Source organism: Bubalus kerabau, chromosome 23 (assembly GCF_029407905.1).
Source record: "Bubalus kerabau isolate K-KA32 ecotype Philippines breed swamp buffalo chromosome 23, PCC_UOA_SB_1v2, whole genome shotgun sequence".
Classification (NCBI taxonomy): Eukaryota; Metazoa; Chordata; class Mammalia; order Artiodactyla; family Bovidae; genus Bubalus; species Bubalus kerabau.
Window position 1 is genome coordinate 7496185 of NC_073646.1, and position 18795 is coordinate 7514979.

The 18795-nt window shown below is 41.3% G+C and overlaps 1 protein-coding gene across 9 annotated transcripts in view; it reads left to right on the top strand.

Annotated features, from left to right (window-relative positions):
• Window positions 1-18795, top strand: part of LOC129637986 (RNA binding protein fox-1 homolog 1) — a 408351-nt gene that overhangs the window by 268255 nt on the left and 121301 nt on the right. For all 9 annotated transcript variants that reach the window (XM_055562381.1, XM_055562374.1, XM_055562372.1 and 6 more), the window contains exons 4-6: window positions 6946-6999; window positions 15284-15376; window positions 17127-17187. In XM_055562381.1, the coding sequence (XP_055418356.1) occupies window positions 6946-6999; window positions 15284-15376; window positions 17127-17187 (208 nt within the window). The remainder of the gene's footprint in view (window positions 1-6945; window positions 7000-15283; window positions 15377-17126; window positions 17188-18795) is intronic.

Sequence of the window (18795 nt, forward strand, 5' to 3'; positions counted from 1 at the left end):
CAGAGTTAAAGTCGAGGTTAAGTGTGTGTGAAGTGAGGAGACCAGGTTTGAATGATGGGCAGCCTGAGGAATTAGATCGCTTTTGTCAGGTCTGGTTCGAAAGCCATCTCGCTCTTCAATCTGTCTTAACTCATCAAGTGTCACTGGGATGTTGACTTGGAATTTGGTCCTCTTAATGACCATCCTGTGCTCTTTTCAGGTGTCACTCATTGCAGTAGACCCCAACTCCCACCCCTGAGGATGGCTGTGTGCTCTCTGGTCTTCTTGATTATCTTGAAAGTGACCAGAGGGCTCCACTGCAAAGGTATTCAAAATATTCAGAGCTAGATGCCAAAAACGGAACCTCCTTGCATGAATATTTCAACCTGTCTGTTCTTACTGGGCGGTACAGGAGAGGTGTAGAGAGCAAAGTCTTGCCAAAAGAATGGTTGTGCTACCAATTGTCAATCCTTGATCAGAATCTACTAGTTTCAGAGCTACTGTTTGTAAAAGTCAGAATTTTCAAGCAACTGACAAGATGTCAATTTGACAAGATGATAGAGACACTTAGGATCCATCTATCCATTCAGAAAATGCAGCACAGAGTCAGTCATCCTGAAATTAATTCAGTTCATCACAAGCTGCCTCTGTGTCCATTTTTAAAAGTATGCAAGATTTTTTGGTGGGCTTTGTGACCATCCACTCCAGTATTCTTGCCGGGAAAATTCCATGAACAGAGAAGCCTGGTAGGCTACAGTCCACAGGGTCGCAAAGAGTCAGACATGATTGAGCATGCTTCTGCGCACACACGTCTGTAAAAATCATCCAGCAGCTACAAATTCCTGGACTCTGCGATAACTCTGAGGCCTTCTTGGTTTACAACCACCATTCTGAAGACATGGAATTTTAATCCTGCAGAATCTATTCTTCCTGGGCAGACGTCAGTGGTGGCCACCCCACTCTGGTTGTGTGCTACATTTACTGACATGAATCACGTGAAAAGTCATCTGTAACATTCTGACTGGCTCTGCACTCCAGCTGAGAGAATTAAGCGTGGTTTCCTGTTTCAGGTCACAGTTACTCTAAGAAGTTGCATTTTAATCCCAATCAGCTGTTTTCCACATCACTGGGATGTGAGATGTCATCTCTCCTTTTCTTGCCGTATTTTGCCCTGGTTCCTTGTAGCAGGGGCTACAAAGGGAGAGACAGCAGAGAAAAACTCTCACAAAGATTTTTTGCATTTTTCTTCTTGGTCTCTTTTGTTCAGTATGGCTGTGGGGACTGCAAGCTAAAACCACAGCACAAGAGTAAAGAGACTTTCTTTCCCAAAGTCCCTGACACCCGGCAGTGCTTGAAACAGGTTCTGTATCCATGCATCATTCAGCCATGATGTTTGCAAACCCTACACGCCTGTCGGTTACTGCAGGTGCCTCAACATTTCCTTTTAAACTGTGGCTTTGGTGCCTCCTTGTCACAATCCTCATTTCCCTTCTTCCACAATTCACTTTGTATCCTTTATGATGAATGTGTTGCGGTATTTGGCATGAAACCATCCAGATCATAGATTTCCTAGGGTTTCCCTTTCAGATGGGACATCCCTTGGTCAAAAATTTTGTGGCCACTACATCCAAAGCAGAGGCCAGAGCATTTTTCATTATTTATTTTTGGCTACTCTAGGTCTTCATGGCTGCACGTGGGCTTTCTCCAGCTGTGGCAACCAGGGGCTATTCTATGTCATGGTGCAAAGGTATCTCCTTGTGGTGGCCTCTCCTGTTGTAGAGCACAGGCTGTAGGGTGTGTGGGCTTCAGTAGCTGTGGCATGTGGGCTTAGTTGCCCCCTGGCATCTGAGGTCTTCCCTGATTAGGGATCAAACCCATGTCCCCTGCATTGGCAGGCAGATTCTTAACCACTGGACTGCCAGGGAAGTCCAGAATCCAGAGTCTTTTTGAAAAGATCAATTGGCATGTCAATGAATGGATCTCTTATGTTATCAGGGGCCTTGGTGCTGGAGGTTTCACTGGAAAGAATGTGGATTCTGGCCCTGCTACCTTCTTCTTGAACATGTCAGAGGTCGCAAAAGAGCATGTGTTTCCTTTCCATTTGAATTCTCCATGGGCCCATGCAAACCTTGTATGGATTGCCATCAAATTAGTCACAACGTCTTGGTCTTGAATAAAAAGCTCAGTTGAACCTAATATTTAAAAGTAAGCATTTGTGAAGTGAGAGAGATAGTTATGGGCTTCCCAGGTAGCTCAGTGGGTCAAGAATCTGCTGGCAATGCAGGAGACATAGGAGATGCGAGTTCGATCCCTGGGTTGGGAAGATCCCCTGGAGGAGGGTGTGGCAACCCATTCCAGTATTCTTGCCTGGAGAATCCCATGGACAAGAGGAGCCTGGAGGGCTATAGTCCATGGGGTCACAAAGAGTCAGACATGATTGAAGCGATTGAACATGCATGCTTGTACACAGAGGCAGTTCTAGATGTAGACCACTGAGACAAGCCATTGTATCCTAGAGTTGTCTTCAGTAACAGCTACTCAGGGAGTACTGGGTCCAGATTTTACCTCATGCTTGTCCATGTGACAACCATGCTTTTCTTATCAAAATACAGGCCTTCTGGGCATGAATATGACCCACTGAAGCCTCTGTTGTCACCAAAGACAGATTATGTGGCTTTCAGAACATGCAGAAGAAACTTTCATTAAAAGTAGAAGAAGAAGGGGCTTTCACGATGACTTTTTAAATGACAAAGCAGAGATATTTTCAGACATGGCAGGGTGCCTCCTCCTGTTCCCACATCCAAAACGTGAAGACAGCCCTAAGAAAACTAGGATGTTGCCTTTTCTTAGCTTCCATGCACATTCTGTGAACTAAGCTTACTTTCCTGTTTTATACTGTATCCATTGAACACCTTTCAGAGGTTTTCAGAGAAATATTATTTGATCTGAGCCGGTCTAAACATGGGCGGTACCGCTCAGCCCAAGTGTGTGCCTATGAGCTCCAGGATTTTAACCTTGTCGCATCTGTCGAGACCCCTCCAGTGGAAAGTGAGACTTTGTTGAACACGGCTGAATGCCGGTGTTGGGCAAATAGATCCTGGTTATGTCTGCGAATGAGTCGTGTCTATTTAACTTGAAAATGTGCCAGCTGTGTTTACATCATTAGTACCAAACTTCCCAATTAAACTGTTGATACTATAAATATAGTACACAACTGCCTTAGAAAGGGACTTACATCAGCATTCTTCTTATGGCTTGTTTCACTGGCTTTGAGAAACTTCCACCCCATGGCAACTGCCAGAGAAACAAACACTGGAGACCATTTCAGGGCATGTGGTGCCATTGCTCCATTTAGGGAATGAGACATGCGAAGATTACGCTTTGATTGGTGCTGTCTCAACCGGCAGCTTCCCGGGTGGCTCAGTGTTAAAGAATCTGCCTGCCAGCACAGGAGACACAGGAGACTGGGGTTCAATCCCTGAATCAGAAAGATCTCTTGGAGTCGGGCATGACAGCCCAGTCCAGGAATCTTGCCTGGAGAACTCCATGGACAGAGGAGGCAGGTGGGCTACAGTCCATGGGGTCGCAAAGAATCAGACACAACTGAGCAATTGAGCACACGTGTATCTCAATCAGATCTTTTTTCTTTCTTTCTTTCTTTCTCATATTTGTCCCACTCATCCATGTATTCCCAATCCCCGTTTACTGGCGTTGACTTAATATAGTTATGAGGTGGATATTTCCCATCTGTAAGGAGCATGGTGGAAACCAATCAGGACCCCATGAGGTTTCTAACCACAAAAGTGTTTCTGTGTCCCCTTCTCCGATGGGCAGGTTCAAACAGTTGCTCATCAGGGAAGGGAGGCGAGGCTGAGAAAAGGGAGGAGCAGTCAAGAAACAGTAGTACAGCCTTGGGGCAGGCCCTGGTTTCCTCATAAGGGGTACACATAGCAGTATCTTTGAGCTCATCAGCAGAACTATAACCTCCAACAAATGGAAGATGTTAACTGTTTGATGCAGGACTCCTCATTCCAGAGAAAGTCACAGTTCGCCCATCACCACCTGAGACCAAGCGATCTCTTCAACCAGATCTTATTTTAAAGGAAGTGCGTTTATATTGACTGCTTAGAGAAGGTTCCATGGATAACATTTGCTTGTTGGTTTTAGAGGAAGTCCTTTCCAAGTTTCTCTACCCATAAATATGTGTGCTTCCTGTCTCTTAGGCCTGAAATATACATGGTAGCATCTGTGTGGAACTGAATATCCTAGGGGGCTTATAGCAGAATGATGGCTTCTGAGAGAATCAGAAAGCTAGAGGATTTTTTTTTTTTTTAACCATGGAACTCACTTCACCTTTAAACGCAAATCTCGCGTTTCTCAAATCTGAAAATCATCTTCTCTTTTTAACAGTTTTCTCTGCCCAAATCTAGGGCATGGAAAAAGCAATAGAACCATCTTGTCTTCACCAAAAGAATTCCTAAGTGTCCACTGATCGCAGGGTGAGGGAGTTGTGTGTTTCCTGGTATGTCCATAGGGCATGCTAGGCATGGAGGCCTTCTGTCTTCTCTCCTGGTTGAGCCTTCTCTTCTTGGTTTCTTTCTCTCCTTCTCCCTGAAGTCGAGAAGCACAATAAGAAGCTCAGTAAGAAAAATTCAGGTCTGTAATCCCCAGGCTGAGTACATATCCTGAGGGATGGGCACCTTTCTGTGGCCCAGGATGACTTAAGCTTTGGATTTCTTTTTCTCATAGTCAGAACTACTTTCATTTCAAGGTTTTAAGCTATTTATATTCAACTGGAGTCTGCGTTTTTCTCTTTCCGAGGGAACATAGATTTATTTGTATGTTCCAGAGGATAGTATCTATATATTCTTCTTTTTTTTTTTTTTAATCTCAGTAAGATCTTCTTGGCGCTTATAGTCTGGGTCTCTCAGTATCCTCTGAGTGGGGCACATCGGTCAAGCAAGCTGCCCCCAGTTCTCTGGATTCTAATTGCTTGTTCCCTTCCTCTCCTGCCCCTCCCACCCCATCACCCTGTCCTCTGCGACACAGAAGCTGCGTAAGGCTTCCCACCCAGGGGAGAGAGACAGAATACAGCATTTCCTAGGGTAATAAAAGATGTAATAAAAATACCCAGGCTGCAAAAGCAAAAAGCAAAAACTTTGCTGTTGTTGTTCAGTTGCTCAGTTGAGTCCAGCTCTTTGCGACCCCATGGACTGCAGCATGCCAGGCACCCCTGTTCTTCACTGTCTCTCAGAGCGTGCTCAAATTCATGTCCACTGAGCTGGCGATGCTATCTAGCTATATAGCTTTGACTATATGGACCTTTGTCGGCAAAGTGATGTCTCTGCTTTTTAAGGAAAGTTCCAAATCAGGGAAAACGAGCCTGGAAATATTACTTTCTGTAGTTCTTTACATGTATTTTAATCCCTAAAACAGGCATTTGCTCTTAATTCTGCATCAGGGTAAAATTTCTATGATTTTCCCCTGGGCCTTGTCACTTACTTTTATGCCACCCTTTCTTACCTACCTTTATGTAGAACACACCACACTCAGAAAATGCCCACTCAACTTCATGCAATCTAAGAAAACGGAAAGAATTCCAGCTTCAGGGGACAGGATTTTGGATTATCAGATGCTTCTGGTTCAGGGCCCTTGTTCTCATTTTTTTTTTTAAGTATGAATCACAGATTTCTTGATGTGTATTTGTCAGGAGGACTACAGGAAATAGTCAGTCACTAGTTGGAGAAGGAAATGGCAACCCACTCCAGTGTTCTTGCCTGGAGAATCCCAGGGACAGGGGAGCCTGGTGGGCTGCCGTCTCTGGGGTCACACAGAGTCGGACACTACTGAAGCGACTTAGCAGCAGCAGCAGCAGTTGTATTAAGTTACAAAATATAAAACACAGCAGTTGCATGTGATTTCAGATAGCAAATATTTTAGTAAATTTAAGTATGACCCAAACATTGTGCGGTGGTGGTGGTTTAGTCTCTAAGTTATATCCAACTCTTGCGACCCCATAACTATAGCCTGCCAGGTTCCTCTGTCCACAGGATTTCCCAGGCAAGAATACTGGACTGGGTTGCCATTTCCTTCTCCAGGGAATCTTCCCAACCCAGGAATTGAACTTGGGTCTGCCCCCTGCCTTGCAGAAATATTCTTTACTGGCTGAGCCGTCAATTAAAGTACCATTGTGTAGGGTATACTTATCCTGAAAAACCTGAAATCTGATGGAACAGCTGTAGTTTATTGGGGAAACTTTGTCGTCTGAAATGTTGTTTCTAGGTTTGAATACGTTGAGTTTCCTGCATTGTTCAGAAAGCCTATTCATGCTAATTGTCTAAAATCTATATGTTTGTTTAACAATATGGAGAATCATCTTGCAAGAAGGACGTTTCAACCTGAGGACAGACAGCTACAGTGATTTCTTGCTTGTAAAGGGTGTCTGTGTAATGGATATTCCTTTTACCTTTACTTCTCTTATATGGCCTGGCTACTCCTGGCTTTTATGAAGCCAAGGTCCAAAATCCTAAATGTCTGATTTTAGCTGGATATTTTAAGTTATCAAAATCCCACTTCACTAAGGATGCTTCATCCAGTGGCTAGTGACACAGCCTAGAAGGACTGTTGTATATATTAGCTGTTTTTAATGTTTGCTGCTCAGTGCCTTGGAAAGCAATCAATCATACATCAAGAAAGAAAACTAGAATTAACCTCTTGCTTACATACTTGGTACTGGGTCCCTAATTACAGTATCTCATATGATGGGTTATGCCACAATATGGAAGTAATACATGCAGTTGTATTTTCTCTTGGTTCAAGTGCATCATTTAATGATAGGAAAACATCAAATGAATAGCCTCGATATTAAAAGAGAGAAAAATTTTGACTTGGGGAACAATTACCCATGCATAATCTGATTGACTCTGTTTCTCTTCTTGCTTATAAACTATTTCTATTTTTTTGCAGCAATTTGGTAAAATCTTAGATGTTGAAATTATTTTTAATGAGCGAGGCTCAAAGGTAAGCAACTTAATTCACTTTAGAATTGTTTAGCTTTATTTTGAAATGCTTGTTATAAATACGGGGAAACAACTGCACTGCTTTAATCAGCACGTTGTGAAAATACACTTCCATGGGAATTCCTTTAGGGACCATCCCCCCCACCCCACCCCCGTTTCCAAAATGGTGGGGAATACACTGGATTCAATTTAAAATGTATAAGGGGGTATTTGAAAATTGCTGTTTTATAGATGTCTATATATCAAGTTTCCAGAGGAAAACTACCCATGCTTAAAAAAATAATGTTGTTGCTACATTTTTGTTTTTCAGTGATAATTATGTTCTTTATATTAAAAAGTGAGTTCATAGTCTCATGAGCAGGTAAATATGTGATTATTCTGTATTAATAAAGTGCAGTTATTTTCCTGGGTTGTAGGGGAGAAAATCTCATATACACCAACCTTTTGAATGAAATTTAATCCATTAGCCTGTGTACCCAACCCCATTTTGCAGTTTGCCATTGCTCTGAGTTAGCTTTTCCTAGGAAACCAATTTTTAAGTAGATTTTTCTTACAAGTAACAGTGTTAGTAAAAATCAGAGGTTAGGGATTTCCTTGGTGGTCCAGTGGTTAAGACTTCACCTTCCAAGGCAGGGGGTGTGGGGTTTGATCCCTGATCAGGGAACTAAGATGCCACCGTGCCTCATGGCCAAGAAAAAACAAAGCATAAAACAGAAGCAATATTGTAGCAAATTCAATAAAGACTAAGAATGGTCCACATTTAAAAAAAAATTTTTTTTTTTTAAATCAGAAGCTATATGGGTGAACTCCAGCATCTAAAAAATGCAAACATATTGATAGGAAAAAAAAAAAAGCCGCCAAACTCTTCTGAAGCATCTTCTATGTCAGTGATCATCTAAGACCAGTGCTCACACCAGCAGCAACATCTGGAAATTTAGCAGAAATGCAGAGTCTCAGGGTCCAACCCAGACCTATTGAATCAGATCCTCTGATATTGGGGCCCAGCAATCTGTGTTGTAACAAGCCTCCCAGGCTATGGTTAAAGTTACACATCCTGTGTCTCCTTATTCTCAACACACACCCAGGCTTCATTTGAATGCAGACTACCCCTTTGCCCATTGGATTTCATGGTGGCTCAAGTGTCCTCTTTTTATTTGCACTCACGGAAAACGCAGGAGCCATCAGACTCTCCCTGGACCAAAGTGGTGCTCCGGGCAGAGCAGCAGATGCTGTGAGGAAGGTGAAAAGAAGTGAAAGTCACTCAGTTGTGTCCGACTCTTTGCAACCCCATGGACTATACAGTCCATGGAATTCTCCAGGCCTGAATGCTGGAGTGGTTAGCCTTTCTCTTCCCCAGGGAATCTTCCCAACCCAGGGATCGAACCCAGGTCTCCCGCATTGCAGGTGGATTCTTTACCGGCTGAGCCACAAGGGTGCTGCCAAAGACTTGGATATTGACATCAGAGCCTAGGAAGTGAACACAGCCAGTAACTCCGCCTGGCTTCTGGTCCCCTAGGAACGTTCAGCTTCCTTCTCACTTCCCCAGACTGTGAAAGAAAAAATGGAGAGAAATTCATTCCCAAACACAGAGAGATCGCAGGTTTAGCCCCAGAGCTTTCCTTACAGAGACTGTTTGGGACAAGCCAGTATCCAGAAGTGTTACTTAGAGGAACACGTTTTGGGACTTCCCAGGCGGTCCAGTGGTTACGACTCTGCACTTCCACTGCAGGGGCTGCGGGTTTCATTCCTGGTCAGGACGCTAAGGTTTCATACGTCATGTGGTATAATAAAGAAGAATGGGTTTTACCTAAGGGCGGGGGTGCAAAAGCCAGTCTTCTGGGTATAGGAACCACCACCTCCCCACAAAACAATCATTTATGATTCCTTGGACAGCCTGCATAGGTTTTCTGTTAACTGACTTAATGGTAACTGAATTGTATTAACTGAATAGGAGAATGCTGATTGAATTGAGGAAAGAAAATGCCAGTATTCTCTTTGCCACAGCCAAAATGGTGTTGTGATATGCTGGATGAGTATAAAAAAAGAAAAAAAATCAATTCATTAGTCTCTGAAGTTCTGCTACTTTAAGGGCCTTGTCTTTCTGCTCTAATTTCGGATATTTACAGTAATCCTTATAATATGTCAGTAGTTTGACCTCCAGGCTGGGGGAAAATAAGCTAACTCTTTTTCTGCTCTGTTATGAAAAACCATTACAGGGACTTTTTCTACATGTACAAAGCTACGTACATTAAGAGAAAAATGTGCCCGATCGTTTTCACTTATGACAGGTGTATTCTGGGTGAAATTGTAGAAGAGGACGTGGAAAGTTGGCCAACTTTCTTTTAATCCTGAGTCCAAAGCACTACTGCCTTTAAAGTTTTCTTTTCTAAATTCATATTTCACATATATTTTGTTTTGTGACTTGCCAGTTGGAGGAAACTCTTTAATTTTTTTTCCCAGAGTTGTTTGAGGACATTAGAAGAATATCATTTGTTATTCTGAAAGTACAATGGTGATGCTATTTTTAAGATTTCTTCCGTCATTCCTGTGATGAGCCTGTCTCTGGGTCTTTAGGAATAAGACCATTTAAGTTTGCCACATCCAGAGACTGATTTTGTGAAGCTGCTTTTTTTTTTTTTTTTTTCATGAAGAAACATTAAAAATAGCCTCTCTCAGTGGGTTTGCGGAAAGAACCAGTCTTGCAGGTGTCGGAGCTGACTGGTACCACTGGAGTGTCCTGGAGACACTGCAACTGGGAACTGCGGAATGAAGGTAGCAGCCCACACAGGAATATCTTTCATAATTGAAAGGGGAAGTGTTAAGTCACTCAATCATCTCGAGCTCTTTGTGACCCCCCTGGACTGTAGCCTGCCAGATTTCTCTGTCTGTGAAATTCTCCAGGCAAGAATACTGGAGTGGGTTGCCATGCCCTTGTCCAGGACTTGATGTTATCCTCAATGGGAAAAGTCGTATGGAAAGAGACATTTCCATTTCAATGGTCGAGAAGCCTCCACGGTCGGAATGACCTCATTTTCATCATTTGATGGTGGAGAAGCAGCCAGGAAATGGGAGAGCCCTTATGAGCTAGGAGCTCACCTTCGGGCCATCGTCTTTGGGGACCTTCCCCGGGACAGTCACTCAATGCAGAGTGAGAATGGCTGTGTGTTCTGGGGGTGGTTGGTGTGTGTGTGTGTTTGTGTGCATGCGTGCATGTACACCTGTCCATACACAGGCAATATCTATATTATCCTGAGAATATATAATGTACAAGTTCATGTGTATATGGATAGCAAGTAAGCAAGGAAATCACATTTTAAAAGGATCTGGCCAGACTTTGAAAATGCAATAAGCTGGCATTTCGGGGGATGAGAGATCCTACCATTCAAGTTTCCTTTTAGGAGATTTTAAAACATTGTGTTTACCTCTGAAACATTTTATCTGGGGGGATAGACAGAGATGGCTGTGTCTTCATAGACCTGGGAAATGTGCAGTCTGCTCTTTGATTCAGTGGTATCTATAGTACTGGCTTGGGCTTCCCTGGTGGCCCAGTGGTAAAGAATCCTCCTGCCAATGCAAGAGTCGAGGGTTTGATCCCTGGGTCAGAAAGGTCGCCTGGAGAAGGGAATGGTAACCCATTCCCAGTATCCTTGCCTGGGAAACCCCAAGGACAGAGGAGCCTGGCGGGCTACAGTCCATGGGGTTGCAGAAGCATCAGACAGGACTTGGCGACTAAGACAAGAAACACAGACTTGGTTTCACTCCGGTACCAGGCTAGTGAATCGGATGTGAGATAGACAGAAGTGCTTCCTGTCCTCAGACTTCCCTAAGTATCTGAGAGACAGATCCTTAAGACAAACAAGTATGATACAGTTTGCTATGTTCCCTGGTGAATGAGAGGCTGCTGAGACTCCAAGCAGGCAGACCCATCTTGTTGAAAGCCGGGAGGGCTTCTGGGAAGAAGGGGCATTTCAGCTTGGAGAGAAAGATGAGTAAGACATGCCCCAGGGGAGGGAAAGAAGAAAGATGGTTTTCCAGGGAGAAGGGGCTATGTGGAGAAAGGTGATTGGGAACAAGTGTGCTGTAAAGCCCTTAGTCCCACAGGAAATTGAGTCTTCAGACCCTTATTCAACAGCTCCTCCTCTTCTAGGTGATAGGAGCTCTCTGTACCAGAAACTGGAGAAATCGAGTTTTCATGTAAGATGAAAAGTCAGTGCAGCATCCATCCTGGGTGCTTCAAAGCCTTGATTTGCACTCTAAATTTTGTATGTGTGTTACTACAAAAATATAGCCCACAAGACTAAAAGAGAAAAATAACTGGGATACAGGAAGGCCAGAATGTATGTTTCACAAAAAGATGGAAAAATGAGTAAGTCATGGCTGGTCCATGTTAGGGTTGCCATTATCGGCCTAGGGGTCACGCCTTCCCATCACAGGGCACAAACATCATAGATGTCTTCTGCAGGACTATGCCTTCTCTCAGCCACCTCCCCACCACCACCGCCTGAGGTAAACCTTGGGAAGTAGCCTCACTCTTCCAACTGGCTCCTCCCTGCCCAGTGTAGCCTCCCCTGCATCCTTGACCTTTAAATGTGCTCCTTACAGCTTACTCAGATCCTGTGTTCTCCAAGCCAAATCCAAAAGGAGCTTCTTTTTGAAACTGAGATTTAAAAAATAATATTCAGAGTAATTATAAGAATATCCTAAGTATTTCATTTTGCCAAAGACAGAATACTGACCATGAAGTGAAAGTGTTAGTCACACAGTCATGTCTGATTCTGCAATCCCATGGACTCTAGCCTCTGTCCATGGAATTCTCCAAGCAAGAATACTGGAGTGGGTAGTCATTCCCTTCTCCAGGGGACCTTCCCAACCCAGGGATTAAACCCAGGTCTTCCACATTGCAGGCAGATTCTGAGCCACCAAGGAAGCCCACTGACCAAGAGGCAGGGCAAAAGAAACAAGCTTCGTTGCCACCTACTTTCAAAGTTGCCAGCACCTGTGCCTGCTGGAGTGGGTGCGTGAAAATGGCCAGGTGGCAGTCTGCCTGGCCACGGTGTGGCTCCCCAGATAAGCACCTGGCTATCTTCTGATCCAGGGATGTCACATCCCTTCTTGGCTGGGTGGAGGTAGGATGGTCCCATGGGACAGGTAGGACCTGCCCTTTGGCATTTGGGTGACTGTTTCTACAGCAAGGTCTTCATGAACCCAGCTTTGCCACATTTCAGCTAGGCTTCTCAGCAGGCTGAAACGAGATGTATTGAACCATTCAGAAAAAAAAAAATGTTTAGCAGAAAATATTAAGAATAAGAATAAAAAAGAATCAATATATTATTTTTATTTAAAAGCAAAGTGAAAATGGAGTAGGATTCCTCTTTAGTTTATGAACTTGGGATTCAGAAGAGATTTCTACTTCTACTTTCATCTCTCCCTCACATACAAGATGCAGATTTTAGGCCAGTGTGGTTTGCCTAGGATTTAGATTGGAATCATTCTGACTCTATTTGTGGGGATTGTGTTATTCAAGTGGGTCGAGTGTTCAGTTCTTCCCAGCACTGCATTGACAATGACTGTTAGGACCCATTAGCAGCAATAATGCCACCAAATCCTCCATTGGTATATCACATTGGACTGTGAATTTCCTTTCTTAGGCAAGTGGGAGAATTGTCCCAGATAGAGTCACAGTCCTCGTTTCCCTAATTATTTATTAAATGTATGGCATGGCTCAGGATGCTAGAGCCTTGGTCTTAGAGGTCAGGAGGAGAACATTTCTGTGTGATTTTGGCTGATTCCTACATTTAAGATCTGAATCACCAAGTCAAATAGATATTCACCACAAAAACCCACTCCACTCCCTAAACTGCTCTGTAGAAACTGGCAATGTAATTCTGTATAGTCAAAGCTATGGTTTTTCCAGTAGTTATGTACAGATGTGAGAGTTGGACCATAAAGAAGGCTGAGCACTGAAGAATTGATGCTTTCCAACTATGGTGCTGGAGAAGACTCTTGAGAGTCCCTTGGACTGCAAGGAGATCAATCCAGTCAATCCTAAGGGAAATTAACCCTGAAGCTGAAGGCCCAATACTCTGGCCACTTGATGCAAAGAACCGACTCATTGGAAAAGACCCTGATGCTGGGAAAGGTTGAAGGCCAAAGGAGAAGGGGGCGGCAGAGGATGAGATGTTTAGATAGCATTACCAGTTCAATGGACATGAATTTGAGTGAACTGCGAGAGATGGTGACAGATAGGGGAGCCTGGCATGGTGCAGCCCGTGGAGTTGCAAAGAGTCAGACACTGCTTAGTGACAGAAGAAGCCATGGAAACCCAATTGCTGGACCACATAGGTAACTTTTTCGGCAAACAGATTTCTGGGCTCCACTCTGGGATTCTGATCCAAGAAACATGTGTCAGGGCTTAGAAATCTGAATGTTTCATATGCCCCCCTGTTCTTTCTGATGTATAACTGAATCTGAGACCCAGTGGCCAAATCAGAGGCATCAAATGGTACCAACCCTCCAGATTTTATTTTTTGCCCATTGAAGTGCTATTATTTCAAAATGAGTCAGCATATATGTTTGTGTACCAAATGTGGCTAATCCCATCAGTGATGAGCAGGACTAAGTAGGGTCTTCCTAAGCTTATAATCTTAAATTAGTCAAATAATTCAGATCTGTCCTTATCACAGATCCTCACTACGGGAAATAGGTAATTCAGTGTAATCCCCCAAGTGAAGAATTCTTTTTTTTTCCCTCTATCAGACCACCATCTCTAATCTAACTTGACTACATCCATAGCTGTTATCCTCTATGGACGAGCCCATCATAATATTGGAAAGTTCTCCCTTGTTGGAATCCTGGGTAACAGCTCTCTGAAACTGAAACAGCTCTCCAAAACCCTGAGTTTCGGAGATTTTTTTAATGACCTAATGAGGAATTGAGAGTTAACAAGTTGGTTATGAGCAGCTGAGATTTGTAATTGTTTGTTTTATTAATAAGACTGACTGTCCTACCACTCCAGCTAAGTTTAACACCAATATTTTCCTTTATGTAAAGATTACCTAACACAAAGAGCAATCTTGGCACATTGCATTATTTTACCCTGTTTATACTGTGAAGACCAGAAAGAGCTGGGCAGATTTACACTGGAATGATTTCAAACGGTTGGTGTATATTTCTGAACAAGATGTACAAATATTTTTAGGGGTTTTAAAAATAATGTGTCATAATTTCTGTAGTCTTCTTAGGAACAGTGTCAGTGAAGAAAAAGGATGGATTTTGACAATGTGATGTGTAGGGGTTGTTTTTTTTTTGTTTTTTTTTGTTTTTTTTTGAGGCTGAAATATTAAAGCAAAATATACCAGTGGTGCAGAAAAGAGTGCATTTGTTATTGATCAGTAAAAGAAGTACCTAGAGTGTTACTGTAAATACTATTCTATTAAAGGAGGTTTTGAATTTTCTAATGTCTTAGAACTTTACCATATGTATACACATTTCTGTTTGGGGTTAGTAAAGCAGTCCAGAAAGCTGACAGTTTCAGAAGTACTTATGTCATTTGAAGGATGAGGGAGGGGATATAAAAATGTTACTTGACCTGTTTGCGTTAGCAATCAATGGGTGTTTATTTCTATTCATTTCATGGGATTATTTTGTTGATTTAGAGCCAAGAGTTTCAGATTTATTAAAAAAAAAAAAAGGTCTTTCCCTTTTTTTTTTTTTTAGGCTTCTAATTTTTATTTTTTGAGACATAAAGGCTGTAGACTTGACAAATTTGAATAACCCTAAAACTGCATGGAGAAGAGATGGTCTTAAAACCACACGGCATGACTCTGTAGGCGATGTTAGAAGACTGGCGTTCATTGTTGAATTCTGTGCACACGTTTTCTTTTCTTTTCTTCTTAATTTGCATGTCAAGAGAGTGATTCCCTTTTTTTTTCTCCCTCGTTATTTCATTTTCTTCTCTGTGAAGACACTGTACATTTATTTTGATCTCATTTTCTTTCCGTTAGATTTCTTTTCTTCTGTAGTGACATTTAGAAAGGTATTTTGGGTATCATTGTTTGAATTCTCCAGGGGTGACAGCTAACGGGGTGACAGAAAACAAAAATCTTGTTCACATTTGTCGCTTACTTATTGCACATTTTAGTACTCTTATAATTTCTCTAATTTGCATGTTACAGAACGGAAGCCAGGACAAGAAATAGAAATTAAAGCGAGAGAACGTTCCGCAGTGGTCGTTGACTGAAAATAATAATCTGCATGTTGTTTTCCCTTCTCCCTCCTGCATGTAGGGATTTGGTTTCGTAACTTTCGAAAATAGTGCCGATGCGGACAGGGCGAGGGAGAAATTACACGGCACGGTGGTAGAGGGCCGTAAAATCGAGGTGCATGTCCAAAATATTTTCCTTTTCATCTTTTTGATAAGTGTCTGCCTCACGCTCATTTGTTGTTTCAGATGCATCATTGTGTCTTGTATGTGACCCTATTCCCTTCTCATTGTTTATATATATATATATATTTATATATAAAAAGGAAAACTGGCCTTACTTTTTTTTTTTTTAATTTTCCTTTATTATGTTACTCTTATTACTGCTGAAAGGTGGATGGCAAAAGTGAGACAAAAGAAAGGTTAATCTGAAAGGTTTTTTTTTTTTTAATTCTTATTTTATTTTTCATGTCTTATAACCAATGGGTGCAGTAGATTCCAAGCAGTGGAGAGAGTGTTGCAAAACAAATTATAGAGCAGTTTTCTGTTTTTGTTTTCCTTTTCTTTTCCTTTCTTTTTCTTTCCATTGCAGGGCTGATGAGGGATCCACAGTGGTGTGCAAATTAAACCAAATTGTGAAATGAATAGCATTTAAGAGAGTTGTTGGGGGAAAAAAAAAATGAGAGGTCTTTGTCATGAAACCTTTCATTTTTTTTTTTCTTTTTAAGAAGCCAGTTTCAATCTTTGTATTCTTTTGCTAACAACGTGAACCAAACAGGATTTCCTGTTCAATATCTGGTCCTTCTTCATGAAAAAAAAAAAAAAAAAGAAAACGCTGAAATTCCTATACTCAGAATCTACTCTTTCTACCACTGGCTCTCCCTCAAAATGACCATAGGGTCGTATTTGTTAAAACTTAAAAAAAAAAAAATACCAGTTAAAAATGCTTTAGTCTTTGGAGTAAGATGTTGCATATTTTGCCTTTCATTTCCCCCCACCCTCGACGATAATCCTTAGGCCCCTCACCAAACTCTCAGTAACCATGGTAACTGTATACAAACCCATGCTGGCGATGGTGGTGAATGGTAAGTGGTGAAATCCATCTGCCGTTTCACGTATTTAGTGCTGATATATCTCTATACATATATATACCACGTGAATTTTTTTGACTTGTTGTATTAAGTTTTCTTGATGCTCTATTTTTTTGGATATTGGTACGCCTGTAACTGAGTGTACGTTCTAAGCTAGCCTGGGAGGCACTGACTGGATTGAGATATGACCAGTGCACATCTTACTCAGATTGTTAACTCCATATTGTGTTAAACAATGCACCCTCTCTTTTATCCTTTTGTTAGCTGTGACTTTAAAGCTTGAATGATTTTGTTAATTCTTGCGATGTAAAAGGCTCTTGTTCCAAGTGTTGAATGCTAGATGTTGCTTCCCCGATGGTTCTTCCCCCTTAAAGTGTTGCATACGGCTAAAACTTGTTTGTCCTTTTTTTGACATTTATGTTCCCTTGTACCTTGTCTCTCCCCTCTTCTCCTCCACTGCATGTTCCTTCATATGAACCTTATTTTATGTTTAAAAAAATATTTATTGTTTCTGTGTTACCATGGAGTACACGCATGCTTTTCAATCTTCAATTATGCAGTTCCTTTTAATTTGCTTTTACTGTCTCCTTATTAAACTTTTAAATGATATGACATTGCTTTATTGAAATGATTTGTTAAGTTAAAACGGTTATGAAGTAAATGTAATTATAAAAATGTATGATTTTGTTATGCACCTACTGCCTTTTATAAATTAAAATGCATTTTAGTTTTTGTTTTTTGTTTTTTAATAAGTAATCACAGTCATAATGCATGCAACTAATTGAACTGTGGACTGGCCCTGGAATATGTGCTGATTTGAGTTTTCTATGTACATAGGTAAATAATGCCACAGCACGTGTAATGACAAATAAAAAGACTGTCAACCCTTATACAAATGGTAAGTAGAGTTTGGCCTCTTACAAGAAAATGTCTCCAGCTCAGAATCTATTAAGGAATTTAACTGGGGAATCTGTGTCAACAAGCCATATTTGCTTCGGCATGGCTCCTGTGTCTTTGCTGCTGACCTGCTACAGTGGACCACTTAAATCAGTAAGATAAATTTCATGACAAAGGCAAATTTAGTTTTCAAGTGAAGAGTGAATGTTCATCTTTCATTCTCTCTGGAATAACTCCCATGTGGGGTGAGATGCAGAGGAATTATTTGAGAATTACATGGGTGGTTTAATTTATTGTAATTAGAATGAGTTGATGGAGGATGGACATTTTGTTTGTTTCTCCCTTAATCATCACCTGCTCACTGATCACTCATCATTCCCGGAAGTGGGACTGCAGCATTTGGTTCTGGCTTTGAATCTTCTCTGGAGCTATTAGACTTCTGAAGTCCCTTGGAGGGTCCCTCATGATGACTTGTGCACTGAGAACAGAATGTATGAGTGTGTTACACACCTCTCTGAGTTACCAAGTGGCATTTGGGGCAAGGGAGGATGTTCATTGTGTATTGCAGACCCCTTCAGGACAATGCATCTCTGCCCTTGCTCAAGAGGAAAACATCTCAAAACACTTCATAATAAGGACTTACAAAATATGAAAAATTATTAAAATATTCACACATTTTGGTGTTTTAATCCTCAGAGAAATGTCTCAAGATATATGGTGGGAGGGGGTGGGGCAGGAGAAGATGTCATATGCTAATCACATGCTTAGTTGTACCAAAGTTAGAAAGAATGTAATGTAGTAAGTTAAAGAGTTTCCTGGGATACAATGCTCATTATAATGAGTAGGATGAAGACTACAAAGGGGCTCGTAATGAATGAAAAGTTTTAAAATAAAAGAAATTGTATGTAAATAGCATGATTTGAATTAAGGTAGGCATTACCCCCAAAATGTTTATGGTTGAGTTGCATTGTGAGAATGGAAGGTGTTTTTCCTCTGTTTTACGGATTTTAAAAAATAACAATTTCATTACAATCTTAAGGAAAAATTTATGGAATTTTTATTTTAAACATTTTAATTACACATGAAACATGAAAATACAGACATTTAGAAAAGAGAGAGAGGGAGGGAGGAAGGGAGGAAGACAAGGCTAACATATATTTTGAATGAAACCACTGCCATGTTGGTTTCCCTCCTATCCCCTCGGAAGGTGCCACTGTTACAGATTATTATCTATATTTTATTTTACACTTTCTTGTGTACATGTGTAATAAGTACATATTTATAATACAGTGGCATGTGTGTGATTTTTATATGAATGGTGTCATGGTATACACATCATTTCTGATTGACTTTTACAAATCAATATGGAGTTCTTTCAGTGCAAATACATACAGACTACATTCGTTCTTTCTAGTAGTTACATAACATTCCATACAAAGGGTTTATTCCCACCTTACATACTGATTGACATTTTTTTTTTTCTGTTGTAAACAATACTACTGTCATTTGGTAGTTTTGTTTTTGTTTTTCTTCTTTCTTAATTAATTTGTTTGGTCTGATATTTTAAAGGTGCACTGTTAAACAAAAATATCCCCTCAATGTGATAGAA